This window comes from Podarcis gaigeae (genome assembly GCF_964106915.1).
Source record: "Podarcis gaigeae genome assembly, chromosome: 2".
In the NCBI taxonomy this organism is placed as follows: domain Eukaryota; kingdom Metazoa; phylum Chordata; class Lepidosauria; order Squamata; family Lacertidae; genus Podarcis; species Podarcis gaigeae.
The window spans coordinates 79,940,145-79,963,624 of record NC_139679.1 but is presented as its reverse complement, the minus strand read 5'-3'; the positions used below and the strand labels follow the sequence as shown (position 1 = coordinate 79,963,624).

The following is a 23,480-nucleotide window of genomic DNA, read 5'->3' as shown; positions in this document are numbered from 1 at the left end:
ATTTGCCTCCACAGATGCTGCTGTTACCATGGAGATAAAAGGACCAATGGCCTTTTTCTAGTTTGGACTGTACTACACTGTTCATAAAACGATGGTGAATTCTAAAACTGCATCACCTGATTTTTAAAAAAATATGAAACAGTAAGATAGGAGAATGCAATTGTGGTTCTATTTTAAATACAATAATCTCATTATAAATTGAAGATTTCTCATGAGACAGAGAGCGTAAATGTGAGTCCCGTACTCGTGGCTTGCACACTGCCAATCCTCCTCCTCCTCCTCCTCCTCAGAAAAACCTTTTCCTTTTGCAAAATATAGCCCCTTAGAGCCCTTGGTGCAGCATTTGATGCTGGTTACATCACAGGTTCCCTTATCTGTGGTATTCCTCTTTGAGAGTGAATGAGTCTGTGAAAGCTGTGAATGTGAATTTTGATTCCTGGAGGAGAGACGTGTTCTACCTTAGAAGAAGAAAAGAAACAAAGAGTCTTCTCAAAAAATCAAGGATGGCTTGCAGAAGGTGTAATTTGTAAGTATTCTCCTCTTTGTTATCCATTAGCATCCATATTATTGAAGATGGGAATAAGAATAGCAATTCATTCATAGTACAGCAGCTTTCTCTTCACGAACCATTTTATGGGTGTTACCTTCCAGCACCACATTGATGTGCATGTTGAAATTCTGTAGCTGAATGGCTTCAGGGCTGCAAATGTTGAAATAATTCAGCATCGTAGGAAATAAAGAGAGACCTGTTAGTGATTTGGTCAAACCTGGCTATTTTAAACATGGGATTTTTCAGCAAAAGAGTGATTGAAAGAGATTGTGTTTAGGAGTATTTCTCAATGATAAATACCTTCCATTTTGTATAAATGCTTTTGTTCATTGCTTATTTAGAAAATGGTTTTAGATATATATGTCCTTGATGCTGCTTGTGACACAGCAATATATAATTTCATTCTGCTTGGCACAGTATTAATGTACTAGATAAGCCATTGTTCATAATATTAACACTGCAGGGATTTAGTTTTCAGAGCAATGTGTGTGCTTTTGGGGTTTTTCTTGATGATATGATATTATAGTTTCCACAATCCTGGTGGGAAATTGCAGTCATAAGGAGACTGTATGAGGTGAATATATTGGAAGAACACCATAGACTTTGATTCATGAACCTGCAGTCATAAAGTCAATTATACTAGTATGCCTATCACTTTAAGCAGATTTAGACAAAAAATAGATGAATGCCTGATAGTATATTTCACTGTATTATGCTAATTCCACCATTTTGTCTGAAGCACAGAATTCAAAAGGTTCGATATTTCAAATATGTCTTGATTTTATTGCAATCGTATTGTGCATTGTTAATGTCAATAGAAGTACCAGAATGTGGTTACTGTTCAAATCTATTACTGTAATGCGTAAGTTTGCATTTTTTGACCCGCCAGTTCCCAGTAAGCTTATCCCCACAAATAGACTTCCTGAAAACCAGCCACGTACGAGAGAGGTGCTATGCAGCACAGACCTTGCCATAATTCATCTTAATTGAAGTCTGATTTGTACAACTCAGCTGAAGTTAAATTTAAACCCAGTATTCCATTTTAAGAAGCAAAACTTCTATATTCACAGGTAACTATTGCTTGGATGAAAGGTTTCAGTGGGAATAAAACTGGCTTTAATCCAAAAGGTTGACTTTGCTTGCTTTTGGATCGAGATTTCAAACCACAGCCCATTGCCATTAACTTTAATAAAGTAGTTCTGGAGGAATTATTGTGGGAGGAAACCCTTGGAACAACTTATTCCAGAGTATTGGTTATTGAGATGGGTACATTTGAGGATTGCAGCTTTGGGGTGAAAGTAAGAAGTATCTCTTTGACTATCTGGATGATTGCTGATATTTTATGCCAGTTTTCCGTGCTTGGATTCAGACAGTAACTTAATCTACATTCTGTACTCTAAATGGTGAACAACCCAATGTCTTAGTGCTATTTTGTCCGATGGAAAAAAATCTACTATACTAGATTTCACTTGCATTAGTTAGCAGAGGTTCTGATTTTTGGGTTGGGGTTAGCAAACATTAAATCGACTATGTATAATCCGTGCAGGAAAACATAATATGTTGTCCAGTATAGAACTATAATGATAATATATTACATTCATATAACAACATTAATTGCTTTCTTGAGCATATTTGATCACGAATGCCACCGTTATACAGACCTGTAAGGTGGCAAGGATGATCCATGACTTCTGCTCACTGTTTAGTTCCTTAGCACATTACTTGTCTGTCCTGATGAGGAAGGGTTTCCTTGTGGATCTAATTATTTGAGTTATTTAGAGATTACTTCCTTACAATGCCAGTGCTTTATTTTAAAAATTAAAGAGCAATGTCTCCTTTCCATGTGTAACAGAGCCAGGACCATGTGAGAACATGTACTGTAGAATGTAAGGCTTTGTCTCCTTTCATTTCAAGTTTTATATTGTAGTTTGATTGAAAAAAACAGTATTTGTTTTCTTTAAGGGTATCTATAAAGATAAAGTCCTATCTGGCAAGAAGTATAGATCAAACCGAGGCTGCACAGATTGTATCTTGATGTTTCAAATAATGCCTTTAAATGTTTTCATGGTGTCTAGATATTTAGGAGCTTTTCTTTAAAAGACACACAGACACACACTGACACCATGAACAGATACTTTGAGCTGTTAAGAGTGTTCAAAATCTTGTCTTCAGCCCTTTACCAGAAACATAGATGGGTTCTATTATTTTAGCAGAAGAGATTTTCCATGGATGAAACACATATTGGGTAACAAACTTTGCTTTGCCATAAATGATTTCCTTTCACCATCTCAATATTTTTATTTTTCTATTTAGCTACTGCCATGTTGTTTCCACATAGTATTGTTTTTAAAATGAGCTTTCTGATGTATCTGTCTTAAGTATTTGATGGGTGATATCTGATATCTGATGTTAGTCATACTCAAACTCATTGAAATCTATGGACCTGAAGTCCATTTCTTTCAATCAGTCTACTCTGAGTCCGACTAAGTTAGATATCACCCAATTGAATTGCTGTATAGTAAAAAAAAAATCATGAGAAAATTATCAATTATCAGGAATGTATTGTGTGCTGTTCTTTTAAAATTTCTCTGCTACTTCAGCTTCTTCTGTTAATAATTTATTAATAATTCACCATTAGGAATGTTAACTAAGTTGATTATATTCTACAACATGCATATTACGCTGGCATCTCTTGCTGAGTACTGATGAAAATAAATTGGTTACTTAGGGGTAACAGAAAGGAACAGTATGTTTTATGTAGCTAACATTGCATTGTTAAAATAGCCATGAAGTGTTGTAGATGTTTAGAAACAGCATTAGAAGAGAAATATAATAGGTAAGGTGATATCTGTTGTTGAACCAATTTGTGATTGACTGATTTTCTGATATAAACACACCACCTTATTTTGTTTGAAACCAAGGAATGCATATCATTTTTGAATTTTTACTTGGCTGTTGGTGAAGGTTTGGAAAGAGTTATGACCTATTTAAAACTCATAGCTAAAAATAACCTCTGAAAATATGACTCATAAAGATATGAGACCAAAGCGGAAATCTCTAGAAAGGCTAGTTGTTTTATGCCTGTTGGTGACTGCATAAACAAACAAATCTCCTTTTTGATAGCATGTTTTATTTGGGTGGAGTATATTCTTTTAAAAATGGGCTTATCTCCATTCTGAAAAAGGCAGAACAGCACCTCACATTTGGAAAACCCTAGATTCTTTTAAGATTCATGATGGAATTTAGAAGTTGCATTAAGAAGCTCTGGAAGCTCTGCTGTGTAGGTTAGCAATAAATATCTGCAAAGAACTTCATATACTTCAGCAAAGAAATGGATTAGCTTGGGCTTTTTTCTTTACCATGCTAATAAGCAAGTCTGTGACAGAATCTAATAGGAGTCTTCTCATAAGGGAAGCCAAGTGAGTTTTGCCAATTAGCCACATTTCATTTTCTTTCATGTCTGGTGGGTATCTTTTGCTTTTACTTAAGCACACTTCATGCTATAACTGTGAGTCATAATGTATGCCAGTTCTATTGAATAAGAATTGTCAAGGTGTTGTTTCACAGGATTCTAATAACCATTATGGTTGTATAGAATCGGGGAGTGATTTCCAAATCAGTCATCAATTTAAAATGAACAGTTCATCTGATTAGTTTATGTGGACACATGATTTCATATACCTTTACTACTACTACTACTACTACTACTACTACTACTACTACTACTATATTACACTTACATTGTGCCTTTCTTGCAAGGAGCTCCAGGTAGCATACCATGGTTTTCTCTCCCCCCCCCCCCCATTTTATCCTCACAAACCTTTGAAGGAGGGCTAGGCTTTGAGAAAGTGACTGGCCCAAGGTCACCCATCGAGCTCATTGGCTGAGTGGGGATTTTAACCAAGAATTCAACAGTCTGACCACTATGCCACACAGGACATACAGGTTTATAGCAAAAGCTTAGGGCGTACTTCAGTTTCTTATCTACGGGCAAATGCAGCAAAGTCACACCATAGTCCCAACATCAACACAGCCCATGAAGGACAATCCCTCCCAGAGGTTTTTTCGTTCTTTTCACGCAGAGCTGTGCACAGGCAATGCACATTGGCTGTGCCCTCCAATGTCCCTATGTTGCTTTGAAACAGAATTTACGTGCATAGGCTCTGCATACACAAAGCCATATTAACAGACAGAGATTGCAGTGGGGCCAGCAAGCATAATCCTACTCTCCCTTCCATGCACTGACAGCATGTCTAATTGTTGAGAGAGAAGAAAGCTTGTGTCTAGGTCAAATCTATATAGTTCCCTGAGTTTCAGACTGGGAAGGAATGCGTAGAATGAGTTGCAATGGCTACCCAAATCCAGAATTCAGTGTCTTGTTTATAAGAGTCAGTGAGCCACTGCACAAAGAATCTATTCAATCCTGCTGACTGCTAAATCCAGAATTCTCAGTTGATATTGAAATGGGCTCTCTCAATATAATTTCCACATATGCACACTTCCTGTATCTGCTCACCAGAGTGAGCCAGATCCTCCATTTTCAGAAGTAATATTCCTTTGAAGATCAGATGCTAGTGACAGTAGAGAGACATCGTCTCCCTGCTCTGCTTGAAAGCTTCCAAAGACATATGGCAGGCTGCTATCAGAATGCTGTACTAGATATTTTGATTTTATCCCAGAAGATGATTTTTTTAAATTTTGTCTTCTATGCATTCCAAGCACTAGCAGTCTACATGCAAATACATAGGCAGCTTGATGCTGATGGGAGGGGAGGATGCCCATACCCCATCATGTTAAGTTGGGCATGGCATTGGTGTGGCACCTGGGAAGTCTGAGTACAATTTATTTTGAAGCTTCTTCACTGGTGCAGATGAGTGCGAGTGTTCCTTATACTGTATCTCTGAATTCTCATGCTGGGACTGGATCATGCTAATTGTTTCTAAATTCTCAATTGAAATGTAGATCACCAAATATCTAGACATAGTAATAATAATTACTATGATTGTGATGTGTGTTCTTTTTTGGGGGGGGGTTGGCTGCATTTAGAGGCAATCTTCTTTTCAACCGATGAACTTCATTAAGTTTATCTATGAAATGAACTTTCAGTAGCACTGCTCCTTGGGCTGATAATCTCAATTTTTAACATTGTGCATATGAAAATAAAATGAGGAGTTTTCTACAACCACATAGCCGTCTGTTGGTGGGGACCATGCAAACATCAATGCAAATGTAACTAGTTTCAGACCATATGTTTTCAGTTCTAAGTGTACATGTATTTTAACAAGGATTTGTATGATTCAAACTGTATGGGCTGGTTACCATGGTTAAGAGATTGGAAAGAGGATGAAGGTTCAGCTCTTCCTTTCGGATTTTGCCAGCGTTCCTTGAGAATGCCCAAGGTTGGTACAGATGTAAGCTTTAATCAGACTTAATGGTCAGCGGAGCCAAAATCCCCAGTAGCTTTCACCATGGTCAAGGTCTGTGCCTAGTTAAGACTTGATCATAGTTATGGCTATTAAAAGCATGGACCGCTTTAAATTCGTTAACGATGATGAAAAAGCCAGGACTTGATCTTGCTACATAAGCTCTCTCAAAATGGTACTGTAGCAGCCTGAAGTCTCACACTGGGGGTGGGGGAGCAATCTCTAGGTCATAGTTCTATCAGAAAAGAGAAATAAGCCAATGTTTTGAAGTTGGGAGTTCCAGTGAATAACCTGTGCAAATAGGATGCAGGATACATGGTGTGTCCCACTGATTCCAGGGAAATTTATATGAGCAAATAGGAGCAGGAATGCATTCTAAAACTTTAAATTTATAGTAAGTGTAAGGAAGCTGCCTTATACCGAACCAAACCATCAGTCCATCTATATCAGTGCTGTCTACATTGGCTGTCTACGGCTCTCCAGGGTTTCAGGCAAAGAGTCTTTCCCAGTGGCCTGCATGCAAGCTGATTCTCTACCACTGAACTGCACCCCTTCCCTAGAATATTTATCATCTTTTTTCCCCTCTTTCCTGTTGATGATGTTTTAATAACATAGATGATACCACTCATTTTTATCAGGTTGTTGGAATTTCCACTCCAATGCAGATTTGCAATTTGCTTCTTTAATAGTCGTTTTAAAAATGTCATTCTAGAATTCCACTAAGAGCTTCACAAACCAAGAAAGTCATATGTTGTTTTTAAGTGCGCGATTAAAATGTTTCAGTCGAAGGCAAATACACTGTGGAAAATCACCAAAAGAAGCTAAATGTATATAGAGAATAAATTTATATTTAATTTGTTCTGCTGCTTCTGCCTTTGTTTTAGCATTAGAGTGGTTTGATCTTATTATGGGTTTCATCTTGAATGATCCAAACAATTTTAATGCTCTACGGTATGTCACACATGGGAAATGTTATCTGATTTAGTTAGTAAATTTTAATATGCACTTGATTTGGCATGTAGTATTGTAAAAATGCTGGCAGATAACAAATGGGTCCATCAGCTTAATGTTGTTAAATAAGGGCCATTATAACTAGTGCTTGGGCAAACTTTCACAGTGGGTTTTTTCTAGTCCTTTGAGGGGATGGGGTGAGGGTAAAGCGAACATGGTTCTGAAAAGGTCAGGTAGTGGGAGACAAAATTTATAGAACAAAATTGATAGCACAAAAGCAGGTGACATTACATGCTTACATGGTCATACCAGGAAATCCATTTGCAGGTGTGGGAATATCTCCCTAAACCTTTCAGGGGAAAGAGAGACAGGCCGGACCACTTGGTAAATGTTACCCCAACATGTAGCCTGTGATTAAAAAAAAATAGTGCAGTTTTTTTCACTAAGCAGGTAGGAAAGGAGCACCAGTTTCACAGGAAGCAAAGATTTTTCTGTCTTGGGTTCAGTAATTACAGCTGAAGGTTGTTGCTGGTTGTTTTCTTTAAACTACACACAGAGGCATTTTAGTGTAATTGTAAAAATACAATTCACCCTAAACTTAAGCTGCATTTTTCAAAAAGTTGCGCAGTCTTTCAGTCTCAATTTTTCACCTATTGAGCAGCCATAATCTCCCATTCTCACAGCAATTCAAACTGTAGTGTTTGTTTACAGGAACTGCTTGGTTTTCATACACGTTTCCATACCCTTTAACATTTCATGAAAATAGTAACACTTCTGTCCATGAGGTGATGGGCAGACTCCAGCAGCCAACAAGCAGAAAGTGGGATTTATAAGTACATGTAAGCAGATAGCTACGGATGACAAATGTGATGAGGCAAACCACAAATTGCAAGGCAAATAACATGATTGTAATACACATATGTGTACTATATAACTGTTTTGCAACTGAGCCATAGCCAGAAGTGACTAGTGATTCAAGATCTGTGAATCCATGACAGATGATAATCAATAACACCTTTCTCATCACCAGTGAGCAATTATAGCATCAATCTTTTCCAGAGCTTTCCAAGTGATGGCCTGTATGTACATTGAAGCATTACCACCTCTCTCTTCAGAAGTTAAAAATTGGCATTCCCTTTAGATAACATGTGTCTGTTGTCCTTCTCCCAAACAATCCACACCTAGTTTTCTCTTTTCACTTTCTTTTCAGCATCTTCCTGTAAATCAATCAATCAATCATCTTTCTTGTGATAACCAAGATTCCCCCATGTAACTATTAATGGGTTGTCCTTCCATTGGCCAACTGCAGTCTCCTCTTTCTCTACACCCTTAGAATTGGGGACCAGGCTATATTGAATTCCGGAATAGCATGGCAACTTACACATTGCCAAAAGAGGGAGTGAATGCACCACCAGAAAAGAGAGCACAAATACACTTTAAATGTGCATGTGTTAGTTTATATGTGTAGATTTTTTTAAATAATAATAAATTTATATCTCACCAGGAGAATACTGTACCTTCTCGGTTTGCTGTCCAGGTGTTAACTGTTGCAGGACAATTTCACAGGCCCTTTTCTCCCTTCATAGAATCATAGAATTGTAATGTTGGAAAGACCCTGAGACTCAATCCCCAGCAATGCAGGAACCGGCTTATAGTTGTACTGCACAGCCATTTAAATAGATGGCACTTTCAAAGAGACGGTTATCCTATGTAAAGTAGGTCTCATGACACACCCTACTCCAGAAACCCAATTTACAAAAATATAGATTACCACAACCACCCCTGTTTTTAAAGCAACAAGTACAGTGGCATTCATTCATGTTTCATTTTTACTTACGTGATTTGCCAGTAAATCATGGGAGTGGTTGCCCGGCTGATCCTTTCCTTTCCCAAATGGCTTCTGACTGCGCATCATATTCCCATCCTTGAAAATCAGAGGTGCACTTCCAACAGCCTTTCCTTTTATGTTAACAGCCACCCAATCAGTCGCTCTCATTCTCTGTTCTCTACCTCTTCCTTGTTCTTCACCTGACCCTCCTACCCACCAAAGCTCTCAAAGAGGTGCACAATAAAATGCAACGATAATTGCATAAAATGAGGGGAAATGCAATAAATAATTACTCTAAAATGAATTTTGCTACAATTACTGTATGCAACCAGTAGTAATCACTAGATCACACTGCAGCGGAAAGCCTTCTTACACAAAAATGTATTTAGTAGCGAAAGTATCTGAACTTAAAAATAATACAATTTATGTCAGTTTCTTTGCTTACTTGAGAAAGAGAGGGAGGTGAGAGACAAAGGAACTGAATGTGGTTTCCTCTTTGGAACATGGCTCTGAGTTCCGAACTGCACATTAAACTGGAGGTTGGTGTGTGGAGCTGATAGATTCCCTCTCCTGTTTACACAAAGAAAACTATCTTCCATGCTGCTGTCTCAATTCAGATTGCCCCACCCCCAATTTAAGCCTGCATTTTTTATTTCTATGCCGATTAGCCAGATGGTGCATTTGTATTGGGACAGAGATGCAGCCAGAAAGGATTTGACAACTGATGAACATCGTTGCAGAAGATGCTGTTCATTTGCTAATGTTTTATTAAACAAATACTAGCTTTCAGAATTTTGTCTGTTAGACAAGAGGAATACATCGTTTGTTTACAGTAGGAAATACAGTCTACAGATAGAAACTGGTCCACAAATTATACTTTGAATTTATAGTGACTGGGAAATAACAAGGGACCATTGTGTGAAGTGATTGTATAGGGAAATATGGCTTTAGATTTTTTTTAATTGCAGACTTATTTCTAATATGAAATTCTGCTTATAATAAAAAGGTACTAATGATGACATGGTGGCACTGGTAAGTCATGTTATAAGCATACAGTTCTTCGGGTGATAGCCAAAGCCCCAGATCCCAAAATACTGTATTCAGCTTTTTGAGCAAGGACTGATTTATTACTGTTTATGGTACTTAGAAATTAGAGGCATTTAATGGCTGTTCAAGGAAAAAACAACAACTTGGGAATTAAAGGATGCTTGAAAGAAATGAAGACTAAAATGGAAAACAAAACAAAACTTTGCAGCATATCTTCAGTAGGAAGACTTTTAAAAATTTAAATTATTTGCAAAACAGCCCATCGAACTCTTTTGGGTTTTATTGCTGCCCAAAAGATGTTTCACGATTTTCAAACACCTCCCACTGTTTTTGGTTAAGTATAACAATCAGTCTTCTTAGCTTTGAACATTTTGGATAAACAATATGATTCATGTTTAATCAGATATATTTCTCCTTGCTATCATAGATAATATTTCTTATTTAACAAAATCTGTATACTGTTTAACTATAAATAAAAGCTCTTCGCAGTTTACAAAGAATAAAAAAATACATGGTAACATTGTCAATAAAAATAAATGTTAAGACAAGTTTATAAAAAGCAAAATGAGCAAAATAAAAACTTTACATGTAGATCATGTTGAGATCAAAAATGAGATAATACAACATTCCTAAACCATCTCAGTAAAACATTTCAACTGTAATGCCAAACCATGGTTTGGCCATGCTTGGGCTAAGTTGCTGCCCTGTCCCTTTTTCCCTTGTGCATTGTTCCAGTTTCCTTCTAGGCTTCTTGATTTCGACAAACTATTTGGCCTGCCATTATATCTGAATCAGCCAACTACTGCTTCTCCCCCAAATCACAGTTAGAAACCATAGTTTTAAGTGGATTTTCATTTTTCGTTGGAGGGACAAACACAAACCATAGTTTGCCAATTCATCCGCAGTGGCAAACTGTACGCCTTGTTCCAAACCTGCAAGTCAGATAGGGAAGCAGAATGCATAAGGGGATGTGGATAGGGCAGAGCCGAAGCCCACAAGTGGGCAAACTATGGTTTGGTATTACATTTGAACTCACTGTAGTAGGAAAAACCTGACTGTAAGTCATCACACATTACAACCCAAGAGGAAAGTGTGACCATCTGTTTTCAACTTTATAGTAGAATATAGTAAGTAGACTATTCTCACTTGCTAATGATGCTTCTGATCTAAGTCTTAGCAGCAAGAGTCAGAGCAACCTGACCTTCATTTTTAAAAGATTAGTGCTTGACTCCCTCCTCTTTCTGGAGACAGACAGCATGACATATTTCTGCTTAACTCGTCTTTTTGATCTTTTAAGAGGATGACCTCATAGGACTCTGACTTTAATCACCTGAAACTAAAAATACACTGTGCTTATTGAAGCTCCCGGGAAACTGCCATGAGCAAAAGAAGCGAAGAGAGCCAAGTGGAGTACTTTTAATACACATTATTATAATCTTTTCATGAATAGTCTCAAGTTTTATTTTGCAGAATGGATTGCAGCTAGTGAATACCAGTTATATCAGATCATTGGTATTGCTTTTCATCTTCACCATCTTATCCAGATTGCTTTATTCAGGAAATTTGATTTTGCGGTTTCATCACACAATATTTTCTGTACTAAACCAAACTTGAAATGTTCATAACACCTGTCAGCCATGAAGCATACTACTACTATGTATCTCACATATTGTTTTATTTGTTGTATCATTTTGTGTCATCTTATGCATTGGCATTATTTTTCCAATATTTTGTTTGACTGGTTTAATTGCAGGTGCATACTGAGAAATAATTCTTAAGATGTAAAATTTATATATTTTTTCATGCTAAAAAGGGCTTACAGAACATGCGTTGGTGCTTGGTTCCATGGAATCAAAAGGAAAATAGGATTTTGCATCATTACATAAATAGTTCATTATCTTAAGAAATTACACCACAAGCTTATTAAAATATTATATTTATTTGAGTATCTGATTATTTTCCTAGTGCCTGAAAGCATAACAGAATTTGGAGTAGTTTAAAATAACAGCTAGACTGGTGCAGAGTGATCCGCATATCTTGCTTCATATTTCTGCAGAAATCCTAACCAACCCTTAACTTATATCTTTGCTATTACCGTACAGAATATAGCAAAGACATCCATTTAAAAAACTTGTTATACATTTAGGGGGTCCTTCCCACCCCAACAACATTTTAACTCTTCATTGCAATCACCCACCATACTCATTTCTGATGTATGCATACATTTGTATGGGGATTATTCCCCTTTATTTTCCAGTAATTGGAGTTTGAGAGTTTTAATATATTTATTTTATTTTTTAGAAAGTGGAAAAAAACTCATTGAAACATTTCAGATATAACCATTAACACCTACCTCTCCATTAGAAAGCCCCTTAATAGACACTCAGTGTGTTGACTTTGTTTTTCCTTGTGTCGTAGGTCTATAAATACTCTGCACCAGTTTTGCTGTCCAGCTCCATTGTACCATACCCAGCTCACTGTCCCTGCCACACACTCAGAGTACAGGTAAGAGTAGTTATGGTCCACCCACTTTTTCCTTTCATAGACAGGCCTGACCATTTATTATATTTATTTTTGGTACCTCTATATGATAATTTTTTTTTTTACTTTAAAAATCACATTTTAAAACATTTAAGCACACACTCTTTTATAGTACAGGTCTATGTAGAATTTCCACAGAGAATCAGTATAGCGTTTCTAGTTCCCCCCAGTTTATATGTTCACTAAATAAACAAATGGCATGACATTTAAACAATTAGCGTCCGCATACATCAATGAGGGCGCTTTCAAGCAAACACATAGAAAGCCCTCAAGACCTTGAGACCATGCTCTGCTGCTCCCTTCCACTCCTCCTTTGCCTGCCCAAGATAAATAAACCTCAGGCAAAACAGGGCCCATAAGCAGGTCTGTGTTTGCTGTGATTTTGCTCATGAGCATGCAAGGAGGGTGCGCCACCTATTTGAGAAGCTCTTTCCAGTGCTCATGCTCAACTCATAGCATACACATCTATGAAGTCCTGAGGTCTTACTTCCTGAGACAAAGGGCCGATTCCAAAATATTATCGGTAATCACTTTTTTCCAGGAAAGAAGATTCAAAGCGACTTGCGAAAGAAATGTGAGTCAAAGCTCACTCATTAACACCGTTCTGTGAACTATAGTCTCTAAAGCAGGAATATAGTTTCACTTGGCATCACATTCTTGGGGGGGGGGGTGCTCCTCTGCACAGACCACCTCTCTTCCTCAGCCCACCCCATTTAGCCTCAATCAGCTTTGATGCAACTGTGGAATCTCCCTTACCTTGTCTTTGGCCTAGTGCTGCTCTCATTGCAGCAATAGGAGAAGAGGTGCTACCAGGCATGTTAGAACATAGGAAGTTGCCTTATACAGAGCCAGACCATCCATTTAGTTCAGTTCTATCTACACTAACTGGCAGTGGCTCTCCGGGATTTCATGCAGTATTTCACACAGGAAGCAACGGATTGAACCTGGAAAGCAGATGCTCTCTCAGTGAGCTATGGCACTTCCCCATAGAGTTTGGATGCCAAACTATAGATTGTGGCTCCTACAGTGTTCTAGCCATAGTGTTCTGTTGTTGGATCTCAGATAACACATGTACAAGACCTGTGTGCCTTGTGGCAACAATGGTACTTGATCAGAGACAAGGTATGAGAAATGCTGGAGACCATGGACTGAGGCAACAGGCCTCATGCAGTCCACAGGCTGCAGGTTGTTCTGTCCCAAAGGCAGAAGCAACAAGTTCTCCCTTGCAAAGCAAGTCCTAATGGCTGGGCTGCAAGCGGTTTCCCATAACAGTGCTTTGCAATGCAGAGCTGTATGAGCCCTAGCTATTAGGGCTTGCTTTGTCAATTGATACACAGAATGGAATCCAGAGGAAAGTGGGTAATTACATTGTGCCAAATGATCACACTAGCATGCACTCAACTGGCATTCTGGTGGGAAGAACAAGGCAGCATAAAGAGCTCTGCATTTCCCTGTTCACCCAAACCAATGGCTTCAAGTTACAAGCAAGGAGATTCCAACTAAACATCAGGAAGAACTTTCTGACGGTAAGAGCTGTTTGACAGTGGAACAGACTCACACGGAAGGTGATGGCCTTTCCTTCATTGGAGGTTTTTAAGCAGAGGTAGGATGGCCATCTGTCACAGATGCTTTAGTTGAGAGCAGCTTGTTGGACTAGATGGTCCTCAGGGTTTCTTCCAACTCTTCGAGCCTAAGATTCTTTGACAATGCAAATAAATGGGGATAGGGGGAGGAAAGACCCTTTGCTGCTACAGCATGTTGGTTCTTTTTAAATTAAAAAAAGAGCAGGAGAAAAGGTGTTTTCTTTACCCTTTTCTGAAACAATTCATGCTTTGCTCTGCACCATGAAACCCACCAAAATGCCTCCCACAGTTTGAACCTGCAAAGTAGGGTGGGGAATTTTTGACTCCACTCTGGATTAAACTAGATTAGAACAGTCAGCAGTGTGTTTGGTCCTCTGGCTGCTTCAGTCTTTAAGTAGGTGTGCAAGGTTTGTTTGAGGGCAGGCAGGTTTCCACTTAAAGCTATGTGCTCCAAATCCCTCCCTTCCTCTGCAGAAGCCCCATATATACTGACCTTTTCGAACCCCTAGATGTTCCCCTATTCCTGATGCAAAGTAGGCACACAAAAGCTAGAGCCCACCAGCCTTTGGTTGAGCAGTAAATTAACGTCCTTTTATTTTCCTTTCTAAATCCATTACATATAAAAACCATATTAGTTGGTGGCTTTCATCACACACGTATCTGGATAAGTGATTGGAGATGCTTGTATCCTACATAGATTTTGCAGTTCCTGATGACCGACTTTATATGGGATATTTACACAGTACAAGATAAAATGCATATTTAGGGCTGTTAAAAATGGACACCTAATTTTTCATTATTTCATCAGTAAAAGTGAGTTAAATTATTTATAATTTGCCAGCTCATGGATAACATTTGTGTAAAATATTGTAAATATGGGGCTGAAAAAGGGTTGTGCTCACCTTGTGCTAGTAAAAAAAGATAATCAGCAGTGAAACCTAAGTCTGTAAATGGATATGCATACGTTTGTTGCTTTCATAATTGTGTGTTTCCCACATAGTTCATGTATTGCATATTTCTTTTCCATCATTGAAGCATTTTTCCTTTGTTTTGCCTTATGTTTGGTTTTCTTCCATCATAAATATAAGCATTTTGGAATCAGTGAATGTGCTATCCACTTGTATGTGCTCCCAGTATTGTTAATCCAGCTTGCCCAAGCCAATGATACATGAAATAGGTTTTCCCCATTTGTTTTCGAGTATATCTTAATCTTTGCTATAGAATGCGTGTGCAGGTCTTGTGACCAGTTCTATAAGGCAGTCTGCTACTACTAGGAGCTCAATAAATGTCCTAGTTCTGCTGTTTGCCTGGGCAAAAAAAAAAAAAAAAAAAAAAAAAAAAAAGGTTGTAAACACTGGTGGTCTGCTTTCACCTTAACAGGTCACAAGATGCAGGATTGCTGTAGCCAAATAGTGGTATTGCAGTAGCTGAGGAAACTTGTTTAGCTGGAACAATTTAAAAACACCCTTAAATGACCTTTTGCAGTGCTTTGCTGAGCTGGGCTTCAGTGCATACAATACAGTTCAGAATCACTTTAGGATTGCAGCATTGCAATTCCACGATCCTTTAAAAGTTAATTTCATGATGAAATTAACTAATTCGTTAATGAACTTATTAACACATATAATAAATATGTAACAAATAATGGTGACAAAAGCCTTTTGTCTATAGGTAGTTTAACAAAGATCTTTAGGGTGTGTGAACAATGCCAGCATTGTTTTCACTACAACAAATCCTGAAAAAAATGCAGTCACTTTTTATTATTCCATTCCATTCTCCTATAAATGATATTGGATTGAGTTAGATTGAGTTCATCCATGCTCAATTGGTGCTCATTTTGATCCTTAAAAGTACTCCTTTAATTTTTTTAAGGAACATCCCAAAGTACTCTTTCAAAGTATAAAATCCTTTCTTCCTAAACCTCTATGACTACGCAGCCAAAATGGTAGTTTCTGTATTGGAAATCCAGTCCTTTATTCTAATTTGTACAGTCCTCAGGCTTGACTTCTTTCTTCAAATAGTTAACATAACGTGCTTTTAGATTTGATAGGTTCTCATAATATAGGAGTGGACAGACTTCTGGGCCACTTGCAAGTGGATGGGGCAGCAGGTGATGTGCCTCTCATTTTGTACAGTCCCACCACACAAGTCATAAGCTTCTACATGTGCATCTCTCTACGCAGGCAAGCAGGAGGCATTATTACATTTCAAGAACTCATACCAGCCAGGGGGGAATAACAGGAGGGTGTGGAGGAGGGCCATTGAGGGGTGTGTGTCCTGTGGAGAGTTCCAAGGGTCAGATAGAGAGGCCTGGAAAACTGCATTGACACACACACTGTGGCCTGAGGTTCTCCACCCCTGTCATCTGCAACTCTTCAGTACCAGCAGCAATATCTTAAGACATTTTGTGTGACACTGTTGCACACACCTCTTTTCCAGTTAAGTGTCTGTTTGGCAACTTACCAAAAGCCATCCCTAGTCTTGAAATTAGTAGTCACATGCCTTCATTTATAGTTTATTTTTAGATTGATGCCTTTGGGTTATTTTCCAAATAAATTTTGAAATCTAATACAAAGCATCAATTCATGGATTTTGTTTTATTTTTGTAGTCCCTAATCGGTACAAATAAATGCAAGGCATTGTGTTATTCCTACTGGGATACATGCACATAGAAAGCCACTAAAACTGTGCCTCCCCTTCTTGAATATACTGATGCTGCAGGTAGCTAATTGATGGACATTTCAGTCACTGCTTCACTTTTTCCCTAGCAGGCAGATTATGCATCATTTTTAAATAATTAATAAGGAATGAATGTATGTTTGTAACATAAAAGAAAACTCAAACACTTTCCTTACTTACTTCTACATTGATCAAACTATACTGGGGAGAGAAGGGCCTGGTCAAAGGCAAGTAGCCAACATAATGCCCTCCAGATGTTGCTGGCAAGAATAATGTGTGCATTTTTATTATGCATCATATGTTTTAGTGTGTGTGTGTGTGTGTGTGTGTGTGTGTGTAAAATAAGTAAGTGTTGGAATTTGGGATCCAGCAACATCTGTAGGGCACCATGTTAACTTCCCAGGTCCAGGGCTGCATGATGTGGTCACTTTGCTGAAGCTAAGCAAGTGTGAGCATGGTCCGTGCTTCAATGGAAGACTACCAGGCAGCCCCATGTGCACTAATTTTAAGACCCATGATGGAAAGAAGACAGAATATAGATAAAACAAATAACTTTAGTTGCAAAATCAATGTCTTGTTTTTGTAAACTGCTTTGAGGGTTGTTGTTTTTTTACAATCAAGTGGTGCATAAATTTTATGAAATAAATAAAATAAATCAGTGCAATTATCTCAATATAATAATGTGCCATGTAGCAACAAGCCATCCTTGTTGTTTATCTCCTCATTCTAAGTGTTATGTTTCTTCTTCCACCATATGTTTGGGATGAGTTCCAAAGACTGTGCCAGCAGAAGGCTGCTCATGCAAACAACCTTTCATCTCCCCTTCAGAAACATCTCCAGACAGTCAAAGGCCTTCCTAAATAGAGCAGTTTGTGTTGTGGAAGAATGCCTGAACTGAGGCAATTCCCCACTCCCCACTGTAGCTTCCTAGGACACAGCCCACACTGCTCAGGGAGGCAGCTGCCCTCTGTAAAGGCTTTGGAGAATGCATTACACAAAGGAAGGAAGGTTGCATATAATCAAAACATACAAATAGAAGACATTCACTTTTACGCCATTAGACATCTTATAAATAAATAAACTTCCCCAAATCCTTGTTTTGTTTGACATGATATCATATTTAGTATATGTGGATTTATTTCAATTTTGATGCGCATGGAATGATTTGACAGCTTCCATCCTAATCATGCCAAGCATTCCTTGTTTACATTACTGATCCTTCTGAATTCTCATGTCCATTTCTCAACACGTTATCTGAGCATCTTGAAACTGGAGACTTTCTCTCTTCTTTTCCCCCCAGTGATGCCTGTGAAAGCAAAAAGATATTGCAAAGGATGTTATAGTACCAAAGAAATCCCTTCATTTTCTTGCAGTACCTACCTGCATAATGTTTGTTCAACACCTCTATGAGGTAAAATCATTATTCTGACACTTTTTTTCCTTATTTTGAAATTAATTGCAATTTTTTGTTTTGTTTTCACAAATCATGGTGAGTAGCATTTTAGCAAAGTTCTGTTTTCAAAGCAGCAGCAGCAAAAAAAAAAGTTATTTGGTCAACCATATTGCTTATCCTCATGGCAAGCAATGTTGTTCAACATTTATATTCACCTTTTAAATATTAGTAGGCAGAGTCCTGCATTACTGTGGTGAATTACTGGGACCACTGGGAAAAAATACCTGTGACCATATTTAGTTCTGCACTCAATCGGATTTGTGCATGACCTGATTATATAAACAAGGGATCTGAAATTACTAGGAGGGAACAAGTGCTATTGATGGGTTATCTGTAGGACCGAAGAACCTATATATGATGGGCAATGATCTAAGCTTGTTCAGTGCATTTTTTCAAAATCTATTCTCAAAGCTGCATGGGCATGATTATCCTTTTCCTACTCACCCTACCCTGCATATTTTTATTCTCATTCCTGCTTTCTCACAATAATATGCATTCCCATGGACAGTCAGCTGTTCTTCTACGATATATTTGCAGGATGGAAGATACAATGGTAAGAATGAAAGGATCATGAATATGAACAACTTCTGATGGAATTGGGTTGACATTTGGGATGTCTAGGCCTTGACTTGGAGAAGATATACTAAATCCTAAGTTTTCCCCTATATGTTAGAGCAAAAAATGTATGGATTATAATTATTTTATTCTATTATACATATACATTAACCATTTTTATAAGTCTATAATCTGACTAGAATTTGCAGTGAATGGGTAAGCAGGGATACATTGGTTTAGTGTGATGGAATAATGTGCAGGATCCCAGAGAGGAGATTGTAGTGGCCTTTGTTCATTCCCAAGCATTTCGCTGATGTGCTACACTGAACCATGGTTTGACTAGTTTGTCATCCAAACCCAGACACATTGTTTAGCTCACTCCAGACAAGCCACAAGTTGTAATCTATAGGACAAACTTTGGTTACAGTTTGTAGTTTGTCTAGAGAGAGCTAAACTATAGCTTCACCAAGCGCAGCATCCAAAAACAAAGAAAGACCAAAGCAGCCACAGTTTCCTCTCCAGAAAATTGCATTTTTGTTCATTTGCACTAAGCCAAATTAGGAAGCTGCATGGATGGCTCTGAGGTACCCAGTTAGACTTTTCACTTGTTTCTCAATCAGCAAACATCCCATTGCCAAAGCTGTGCAGCAAACCATGTTTTAAAGCAAATTTTTATGTCTATGATCCAGAGAGGGGGAAAAACTTTGCAACACATTTGGTATTATATAGCAATACCTGGCAAATACAATGAGTGATAGTGTTTGGCTCTAGATTTTTGTATTTTCTTTCTCCTTCCTATTCCTTTCCGTTATTCTTCTTTAGCTAGCTATTTAATTAAAGGAGATGGCCACTGTTGGTCATACTGATGAAGGTACTTCCTTCAGCTTCCTCCCACCATAGGTTAAAAGTGTAGCTTTACAGATGGAGGTATTCCACATTGCTTTTGCAATTTGAGTGTTAGACCTGGTTTGTAGCATTATTCATGATGCTGGCAACTCAGGAGACTTTGGAAGCAGAGTTCTTACCTGTGTAGGGGTTTTTTTAAAGAGAGTACAGCCATATTTGTAAGTAGCAATTCTTGATGGAACATAGTCCAGTAGGTGTACTTGGAAAAGTCCTAAATGAAATTTATTTTTTGAACTTATTAAGCAAAAGTCTTTTAAAGCGGGGGCAAAATAAGTAAAGCATGTTTCCAGTGAAAGGTGCAGTTGCTAACACTGACACTGTCTAGGAATCCAAATGAATTGAGGCTGAAATTTCCTTTCTGTATTGTTTACAAAAGGGCTATATTATTCTTAAATACTTTGTTTTCCTAACAATGTCCCTTTATGATTCTGTCCCTCTATCTCTTTTTCCCCCTCCTTGGCAGGGAAGATAATGTTCTACACCAGTTCTGTTGTCCACCTTCTGGGTCTAGTAGTCCATCTTCAAGATAACAGAGAAGTTCTGAGTCGCTAAACTGTGCAGTCAGAGTTCCACATCTGTACATTCCACTCCCTCTTCTTTCTCTGGCTGGTGTGTATGGAACTGAAACTAACTTGCATGGATACACTAAAGGTTCTGGTTTGCAGCGAATTCAGATATGTTCAGAAGGGTATATGGCTGCCTAATCATTTCCACCCAGCATTTTCTACTACACGTTTTCACAACCCTCTTTATATGTTCTTATGTTATTTTGAACGGCCATAGAATGTAAACCAATATGTAAATCTCACATTTTTTAAAACTAAAATAAAAAGTACCATAAACCTGACTTTTGTACAGTTTTGTTGCATACAGTCCCAATGACTTTTTTCAGTTTATGTTCTAATGATAATTAGTAAGCCTTTAAATAAATTTCATTCTCTCTCTCTCTCTCTCTTTCTCTCTCTCTCTCTCTCTTGGCCTCCCTCCCTCCCTCCCAGCATTTCAGAACATTCTTGTTCAGGGCTTTTGCAATACTGTCCAATCTGCAATTTAGAAATGAGCCTGAATTTTTCAATTTTGGGATCTGGGGCTGCTATTTATCTTACCTTGGTTTTTAAACATCAGATTTTATAAGATTTCAATTGTATCTGTGAGAACCATATTTCCTCAGTGTTTAAGAGGACTTTCGTGCCTTTGACTGTTAGCTGAATATCTGTTAAGTGTGCTTCTGAGGGAATATGCATTGTGTATATATGACACTAATGGACCCACACCATTTCAATGGGAAGATCAAACCTGACATTGTTGGGATAAAATAATTATATTTCTGTGTTGTGTGGAAGCCCACATGGGTACTTGACGAATGTGGAAATTGCTTTGAAGGTCAATGTAAAGCACGATCCACATGGGAGAAAAAATCGTTCAGTGCAGCCAAACTGACTGGTTGCATTTTATTATGCTAAGCATTTGCTAACCTTTTATATTTTTAACTCCTTTCTTTTTATCTAATATAATGCTGTCCTTTATCTTATACTCCCTTTTTGGTATTCCTTGGCATTAATCCAGTAGTAACTTTCATACTAAGGGAGGCAGTTTTAAGAGCAAAAAAAGCAAAATGTATATATGTGTTGTGCCTACCCTGTCAATCCACAAATATTAAGTGCAATCTTCATGCGATTCCATCTGTATAATATTCTTTTAATATAAGATGTTGAGCAATAAGACGGGATGCAGCAATATAAGTTCTGATAAGGATAATGCAGTATCATTGTGTAAATGTCTGGATTTTGCTGGAATTATTAGCCTTTTACTTTATTTAGGAAGGAATACCTCACAGAGGGTGAGAATTTATGTTGTTGTGACTTGCTTTTCCTTTTTCACAAACAAAAATAATAATTATCCCTGCCCTCAGTGTAGTGATGTATAGCACTGTAATTACTCCTTTTCTCACCCACTGAGATGTCTGGAATCTTTTAATCTAATTATAATTTTGTTTGTGCGTGTAAAGGCAAAAATAGAAGGGCCTATTCTGTGTAACGAAGTTCAAAGCATTCATTTTGGGTGCCAGTTTGCAAGATTAATAAAAAGGATGCTGATTAGCCTGGCCACCGTTACAATTAAGTTTGAGGTTTTTTCCTCTCTCTCTCTCTCTCTTTTTTTTTTTTTTTTTTTGCTTTTTGTGAAGGGCAACACAAGTTGGATCTTTGCTACCAGCTGTGGCTGTGGTCTGTTCCTTTTTAAGCTTTCCAATTAAGAAGGCAGCCTTTGGACTTGTACGTTCTTGGTGTGTGAAATCCTTTGCATCCGTAAGGTCTTTGAAACAACATTTTTGTGTGTCAGAAAAGCTGACGTTCAGTACTACAGTGGAAGCCGGATATCCCATTTTCCTTTTGAAACATACTTGTATATCTTGTTCTTCTTCAGCACTGGAGCAGGCAGATTTATCCCCTCATTAACATGTTGAGATGTAAGCAGGCAAAGGAATTACTTTATAAAATAGAATAGAAAAACACTGCTGGGGAGAGGGGGAGTCATCCTGTCCACTGAACTTGTTTAAACTTCCATATCTGGCAGCACAGGCTGTATTTTCTACTGTGCATGAATGGATCTTTCAACAAACGTACTTAACATGCACATTTTTAAAAAAGAAAGTTGGGAGGATGAAAATAATGTTCCCTTTGCCAATCTCAATCATGTGTAGCTCCTGCAAAATAAGTTTATAATAACTTGTAGAGAATGGCTTGAACAAAAAGACTCAATTTGGCACTTTATCACTGGGAAAACTTGGAAATCTGGCCACATATTTCTAGCGGGATACAGCTCTGCAATGTGGGTCAGCCCCAGGACATGTAAACTTTAGCTTTTGCCAGAATGTTTTATAATCATTTACTTCCTTGAGATACTTACCAGTAGCTGAAAAGTTCATGACCTATAATAATGGATGTTTTACTTCCCATTCAATGGAACAGAAAGCAGTTCAAAACCTACAGTTTTACATAAATTGTAATAATAATAATAATAATAATAATAATCAGAATAAGTGCATGTTCCCAGATGGACTTTTGACAAAATAATGAAAGCTGTTTTTCAAATGAAATAAGCATATGCTAGTGAAAATGTCAACTTAACGATGGTTGGTGGTTAATATTTTTTTTTTACTGTAGTCTTAAATTGAGTATATTTATTTTGCATTATTTTCTAAGTCCTTGCTGAGGAAATATAAAACAACACATGAAATGAATTGCAGAAACATATTTGTTTCAAGTAAATGTAGATTAATTTTGGTCTTGGACTATACAGTTGTCTTTTCCCCCTTTCGCCTTCCTTACATTGTGAGGTGCTGTGCTGGCAAGGGCATTAATTCCAGTCTTGGCTCTTTTATTCCCTGAACTTGGGCACCATGGCTTATCATTTGCTCAGCTGGGAGATGTCTGCACTGGGGTGACCTACTTCCGTTACCGTGCTTTGTGGGCGTACACCCTTCTCATCACTTCCTGCAATCACTATTTAATAATATATATATATATAGGCTGCAGAATCTTTAAGAGATGCAAAAGTGACTTCAACATGCAACCTGATTGGGAATCTGTTATTCAAATAGGCAGAAAGATTACAGTAAAAAGACTGCAACTCAGATGCAGGATGGCATGAATCTGTGAAGCCCTGCGAAATGTTTGCTCTTAAGGTCTCCTGGACCTGGAGAAAGGGCAGTAGTTGAGAGGTAAGGAAGCAAGAGACATGAAAGACTAATGAAAGGCCTGTAACTAGTAGCAGAAGTAAAACAGCTGAGTTTCTTAAATCTGTAGGCACGTTCACCTGGAAGGCGCATGTTACAGAAGTCAAGGAAGATCCCTTGGGCTTGTTCTGGCTGATTGGTGTTGAGATTTGCTAATCTGGCTGGCTACTCTTCTGTTCCCCCCCTTTATGCTTTAGCCTGCATGGTACACAGGCTCAGTCCTTGCAT

At 37.9% G+C, this 23,480-nt stretch overlaps 1 protein-coding gene across 13 annotated transcripts in view; it reads left to right on the top strand.

The window, feature by feature from the left end:
* Window positions 1–23,480, top strand: part of IQSEC1 (IQ motif and Sec7 domain ArfGEF 1) — a 315,470-nt gene that overhangs the window by 112,472 nt on the left and 179,518 nt on the right. For 5 of the 13 annotated variants that reach the window (XM_083726914.1, XM_083726910.1, XM_083726909.1 and 2 more), the window contains exon 3: window positions 12,218–12,304. The exons of 4 other annotated variants lie outside the window; for them this stretch is intronic. In XM_083726914.1, coding sequence (XP_083583040.1) covers window positions 12,218–12,304 — 87 coding nt within the window. Of the gene's footprint in view, window positions 1–183; window positions 527–12,217; window positions 12,305–17,992; window positions 18,014–23,480 lie in introns of those variants that run through there. 4 more of the 13 variants (XM_083726904.1, XM_083726925.1, XM_083726923.1 and 1 more) reach the window with 3 other exon arrangements.